Consider the following 6,722-nt stretch of genomic DNA (forward strand, 5'->3'; position numbering starts at 1 on the left):
TTATCAGAGACCCACAAGAAGGAATCACTACCAGAAGATCCCAAAAGCTCAAATCACATGTGGCTCTAATTTCTCAACTTGAGCCAAAGAAAGTGGATGAAGCATTGAAAGATGTTCACTAGATCAAAGTAATGAAAGATGTACTTGATCAGTTTGAAAGAAATAAAGTGTGGGAACGGGTTCCAAAACCTTCAAACTCCTCTATTGTAGGAACAAAATGGGTGTTCAGGAATAAATTAAATGAATCTGGACAAGTAGTTCGAAATAAAGCAATGCTAGTTGTGCAATGATACTCTCAGAAAGAAGGAATCGATTATGATGAAACTTTCACACATGTAGGAAGATTGGAATCTATTCGAATATTACTTGCATTTGCTGCTCGCAAAGGATTTAGACTGTTTCAAATGGATGTAAAAAGTGCGTTTCTAAATAGCTACATCTCTGAAGAAGTATATTTGAAGCAACCGCCTGGATTTGTAAATGTCACTCTTCCGGATCATGTATACAAGTTGACTAAAGCTCTGTACGAACTCAAGCAAGCTCCTCGTGCTTGGAATAAAAGTTTAAGCTCTTTCCTTCTAAACCAAGGTTTCAAACGAGGTAATATGGATACAACTCTGTCATTAAGCATTCAAGTTCAGTTAATCTTATTACTCAAATTTATGTTGATGACATTATTTTTGGTAGTCCTAACTCTATTCTAGGTGAATAATTTGTTCTTTCTATGAAAAGAGAATTTGAAATGAGTATGATGGGAGAATTAACTTTCTTTCTTAGACTGCAAATCAAACAGTCTCCTAAAGGGATCTTCATTAGCCAAACCAAGTACACCAAGGAACTTATAAAGAAGTTTGGCATGGAGAATTCTAAGTCTATTGGAACTCCAATGAGTCCAACAACGACGCTTGATGGAGACATCAATGGAAAAAATGTTGATGAAACTATGTATAGAGGAATGATTGGATCCTTATTATATCTCACTGCTAGTCGACCAGATATTATGTTCAGTGTTTACAAGTGCGCAAGATTTCAGTCGTCTCCTAAGGAATCCCATCTTACTGCTGTTAAACGTATTATAAGATACCTTATTGGTAGCTTTAAACTAGGATTATGGTATGCTCATTCTAACAATTTTGCTCTAAGAGGTTTTTCAGAAGCAGATTTTGCAGGTGATAAGATCGACAGGAAGAGTACGAGTGGTACATGTCAACTTTTGGGAAATGCACTAGTTTCTTGGAATAGAAAGAAAGAAAATTGTGTTGCCTTATCAACAACTGAAGCAGAATATTTAGCTGTTGGAAGCTGTTGTACACAAGTTTAGTGGATAATGCATCAACTTCTTGAGTATGATCTATCTCTTACCTCTACTTCTATATTTTGTGATAATACTAGTGCCATATATTTGTCAAAAAATTATGTGCATCATTCTAGAGAAAAGCATATAGAAATCAAGCATCATTTTATCCATGATTATGTTGCTAAAGGTGATATTGTATTAGAGTTCATTAGCACTAAATCTCAACTTGCCGATATTTTCACAAAACCTCTTTTAAAGGAAAGATTTTGTTTACTACGGAAAAACATTGGCATTGTGCCAAATTTGTAAAACAAATCTTTTGTATCTTTTTGAAATATTTTATTTCCTTTATTATGAGTGTTTAGCTTTAATTTGCTGTAAGTATTAATATTAATTTTCCATCTGTACCGCTGAAATATCCTTTCAGAATGGTCACTTCCATCCTGAATCCGCCCTTTCCATTAACCAAGACGACTCTTCAATCTTTGAAACGCCCTATTAAAAACCCTTTCTTCTTCTTTACACTCCTCATTCTCATCTAGAAAATTTTCTCACCAAGGCAAAAAGAAATATTTCCTCTTCCACTGCAACCAGATGAAGCAGAAGGTTTCAAAAAACCCTAAACCCTGAAGAAACGGTAGACCTGAAGTCATCCATCGACTCAGATTTTCTCAAAACAGACAATTAGAGCAGTAAATCTTCAGCAAATCTTCCTATTAATCAAAAAAAGGTAGGAAAAAGGTATAACAACCCGACCGGTCGTTTTGAACTTTTGCACTTTGATCGCCAGTTCCCGGGCATGACTTGACCTATGTAACGTATTATGACTGATGTAGATCGTTGGTTTTGGTTTTTAGGAAAAATCAGAATGAATTTGAAGGAACAGTCTTAGTTGAAAGTTTTGAATTTGGAAGGTTTGACTAAGAGTTGACTTATTTGTATATGAGCTCGGATGTCAAAAATTCCTATGACTCCTTCTGCACCAAAGTGATCAATAGTCTCAAGTATTTCCTAGGGAGATGCTAATGCGTATTTATGTGATGGTGTTAAAACAATCTTTTTTGCTTTGCTTTTGGTCTTACAACTTATTTTTGCTTAGGTCTGTATGAACCATCCTGTATGCCTCTACTACAGGCATTACTTTTGATGCTCTAACTAGTCTGTTCTTATAAATATTACTTCCTATATTACTCGGCCTGTATTTTTTCCTTTTTGATTGATGTAAAAGGGGGAGAACGGTACAGTAGTGAAGTAAAGCATAAACTTAGGAAGAACAATGATAAGTACAAACATAGGGGGAGCATGCATAATGAAAGGGGAGTATACATGGTTTATACTTATCTACATTTATTTATACTCTCTCTTTATTGTCATCACCAAAAAGGGGGAGATTGTTAAATCTAAATCTAAGTTTCAATGATGACAACCTATTTACATTGATTGTAGAAATTAAGGTATCAACAAAAGGAAAGAAAGCTGTCAAAAGGAAATAAGCTGATGATATCTAAGAGCCCTTTTGGATTAGCTGATTTGATGTAGCTAAAAAACATTTTTAAGTGTTGAAACTGATTTAATAAATAAGTAGTTATGTATTTGGGTACATGTGCTGAAATTGATAATAAGTTGCTGCAGTATTTGATAAAAAAAGTGCTGATAAGCTCTTTTTATATTAAAATGACTTAAATAACCTTAGAATTATTTACACTTAAAAGGGCGTAATTTCTTCAAAATTTTAGATTCCAAATTGATTCAAATACAAAATATTTTATTTGTCATTTTATTTTAAATACAACTGTGATTAGATAAAATAATTTTTGTGATAAATATAATTTATTTTATGATAAGTGTATAATCATAAGTTATAATAATTAATAAATTGATAAAAGTTTCTTAGTAAAAAATAAACCTAAATAGGACAAAATATTTGAAGAGAAACAAACATTGTCTTCATCACCACGACACTTAGAAAGCAATACACCAAAAATTTGATATGTCCTCATTTATTACATACATTTCAAAGATTAATACACAATCACATATATATAAATATGCAAAGTAATAGAGAATTTGCTTATCTTAAACAGTCAATGAGAATTGATGACTTGAAGATGCGGGGGGAGGGGTTAGGTTGAATACTTGAGGCAGTGAGTATCGATATAGGAGTTTTTTTTTCTTTTCTAAAAAGGAATATTTTAAGGATAAAATAGTAAAAATCTTGGTCAAACTTAAAGTGCTTATAAGCTAAAAATTCATAAGTTGGGGGTGACTAGTTTATGGCTTTTGACTTATAAGCACTTTTAATTTTATCAAACGCGTAGATAAGCCGAAATGTGCTTATAAGCTACTTTGACCAGCTTATAAGCTTAGCCAAACACCCTCTAAACGAGATGATGCTGAATCAACGGAGTTGATAATGTCTAAACCAAAGAAGATGATGCTGAATCAAAGGACAAGAAGCCATAAAAAAAGAAACCAAATTTGTCGTGCCCTCTCAGTATCAATCGAAAGAGATCAAGACTATCAAACAAGGAAATATATCAAGTGAAAATCAAAGAATATCCAGAATCTTCAATCAACAAAGTCAAAGGCTCAAATCTCTCCATAAAATAAGGATGTGACAGGGAAAGTCATGAACGAATCCAGCCCATCTCAAGTGCAGGATTCGAGAGGCACCCCTTATGTCAAATCTCTTAGAGGATTCAGTGCCTCAATCAAGACAAATTACAACGGCTCTGAAACTCTCCTATAAAGAGTCTACTCAGCTCATAAAGAAGACTTGCGCAACTACAAATATTATCTTCTAAGTCTCTCTACTTCTTAGCATAAACACTGTATTCTTCAGTTTACCAGTGTCATAAAAGATAGGAAGAGTTAGAACGCAAAAGAGAGTTGTGTCAACATTCAAAATATATAGCTGCTACATTCTGTTGGTGGTGAAGTAGTTAAAACCATTATTGCTGTAATTATTTTCAAGAGAGAACCCTTGTAACCCAAGGGAAACTGGACTTAAGTACCACACCGGTACCGAACAGTATAAAAATTCATGTGTGTTGTTTTATTTATTATTCTCTTTGTTTATGTCTATTTGCATTTTGCATGAGATCTAGTCGACTAAACTCATCCTTAGTCAACTATTTTCTAATAGACCACAATTCACCTCCTCTTCCTCTTGTACTTTCAGTGGTTTCATATCAAACTTATATTAATCCTTCAAGAAAATTAATTAGGCTTATTTCCATGCATCACAAACCTAACAGCTAATTAAGGTAAGGTGAGACAGAAGATTTGTCGATTTTCAATATTCATAAATGATACTACCCTGCACGTGTATTGATCATACTGTTGACTGTTGAAACACTTTGAAACGAAATTAGGGTTGGTAACTTTGTACTTGGAAAAGGACTCCAAGCAAAGACTTGGATTGTAGTAGATAAGTTGTTAAGGGATTGTTTGGTACACATATTAGCCATGTGAGGATTATCATGCAGAAATTGTTGTAAGGTGGATAATATGAAGGGCTTTTTATTATTCGGTGAATAACAAGGTAAAAACTGTTGTTGTGTTATAACTAATAATACATGGAATTATGAAATACTATACCAATTATATATTTTTAAGGTGATTTCATTCTCGTTAAATTTTAGTATTTATCTTTACTGCGATTTTTCATTCTGTATTATTTTGTTATATATATACCAGTAGGGCTCTGACCTAATCTCGTCACTGTATTAGTAAAAATTAGACTCGCCATATGGGTCTATTAAATGGCGACACGTGTCAGTAAAGTTGAAGAAAAGTGAAGAATGACATGTAAAGATGATATGTGAAACACCCCCAGGATCAAACATACTCGTACCGTGCCTGTTAGCCTCGGAACTGATCATCATGAAATAGCCCGAATCAGGTGCGAGAGAATATCTCATAATTACAAATGAGGAAGGAATCAATTAATCCCGGATTATATGGGATTTACCATCATTACACCATCAGTTACAAATCAATTATTAATAAATGCAATAAATAATAGTAACGGTCAGAACAAAGCAATCAACAGGCATGAGATTGATTCAACAGGCACGAGATTGACTCAACAGGCACGAGATTGACTCAACAGGTACGAGATTGACTCAACAGACACAAGATTGACTCAACAGGCACGGGATTGGCTCATCAGTTACGGAATTAACTCATCAGTTATGGAATTAACTCATCAATTAGGGAATTAACTCATCAGTTACGGAATTCCAGCATTTACACAGCTGTTACAAGTCTTCCAAAAATAATGGATGGATTGAGTAAATGCTAATAATGGACCCATAATTCAAGAAGACTAGTTACTTAGATTTAGCCCTATAAATAGACATACTTTTACCACCATTAGGGGAATCTAATTTGCTTCTCTACAATTCTATACATTATAATTCATAGCATCTTGCTCCCAAGTTAGCCATAGTTCGGCTCTTCAAGCTCTGTTCGGCTCATTATCCTATCAAGGATCATTCAATAAGAATTCTTTCTTCTCTGCTTTATTTTTATTATATTATCTGTCATTGAATTTATTTCCCACTTCTCTATCACGATGTATTAACGAAATTTTATATCTTTCGGATTGAATCGGTTGCTTGTGGCCCGTCATCATTATTTCTTTGACCTTGAAAACTATTTTTTGGGTTAAACAGTTTGGTTCTGTTACTGGGAACTCAAGCAAATTTGCTATTCATCCAAATATAGTAACAATTTTTGTTAACATTCTCTTGTTTTTAGTTTAAACCTTCATCATGGCCAAAATTTACCAATCAACACAGTTGAGGACTACATGTTGGAGATGGCTTTACCATGCAAAATAAAAAGGGAAGAATAGCCATGATAATGACATGTAAGCAACAAGCAGAGAAGAATGGAGAATGTACATTAATATATTAGTATCGCAACTATCAGTACCAGAACTGATTATAACGGATCTGTACGAAACAGTTTCGGAACAGGAGATTCAGATATGCCAGGTAATTTTAATTTGCAAAATTTAGTTCTAACCTTACAGAAACAGATCAAGGAACAGAATAAGCGGATAGAACACCTCCGGGAATTCCTATCTATCCTGCGAGAATGATATACATAACCATTGCAGCACCGGAATTTAAACAGAAGAAGACACGGTAAGTCGAATCGACACTAATAAGATGTCCAAAAACAGGTTCGAAAACCAAACCAAGGTGATTCCGAATCCAATTGAAGGAGTCAGAAGAATAACGCCACTTTCCCGGAACTGAGGAGTAAAATTTACATTCAATATGATACAAAGTTCTGAATAGAAGAAGACACGCTCATTCAATTAAAAGTCAAAAACAGGTTCGGAGATCAAACGGATGTCATTCTTGGGTGATCCGAATCTAAATGCAAAAATATAAAAAATAGGTCCGAGCAA

At 34.0% G+C, this 6,722-nt stretch overlaps 1 protein-coding gene across 1 annotated transcript; it reads left to right on the top strand.

Moving 5' to 3' along the window:
• The first annotated feature begins 751 nt into the window (after positions 1–751).
• LOC138872534 (uncharacterized mitochondrial protein AtMg00810-like) lies at positions 752–1,321 on the top strand. The gene has a single exon (XM_070150722.1). The coding sequence runs from the start codon at positions 752–754 to the stop codon at positions 1,319–1,321; it is 570 nt and encodes a 189-aa protein (XP_070006823.1).
• The last annotated feature ends 5,401 nt before the right edge of the window (positions 1,322–6,722 follow it).

This window comes from Nicotiana sylvestris, chromosome 1 (genome assembly GCF_000393655.2).
Source record: "Nicotiana sylvestris chromosome 1, ASM39365v2, whole genome shotgun sequence".
NCBI classification, from domain to species: Eukaryota; Viridiplantae; Streptophyta; class Magnoliopsida; order Solanales; family Solanaceae; genus Nicotiana; species Nicotiana sylvestris.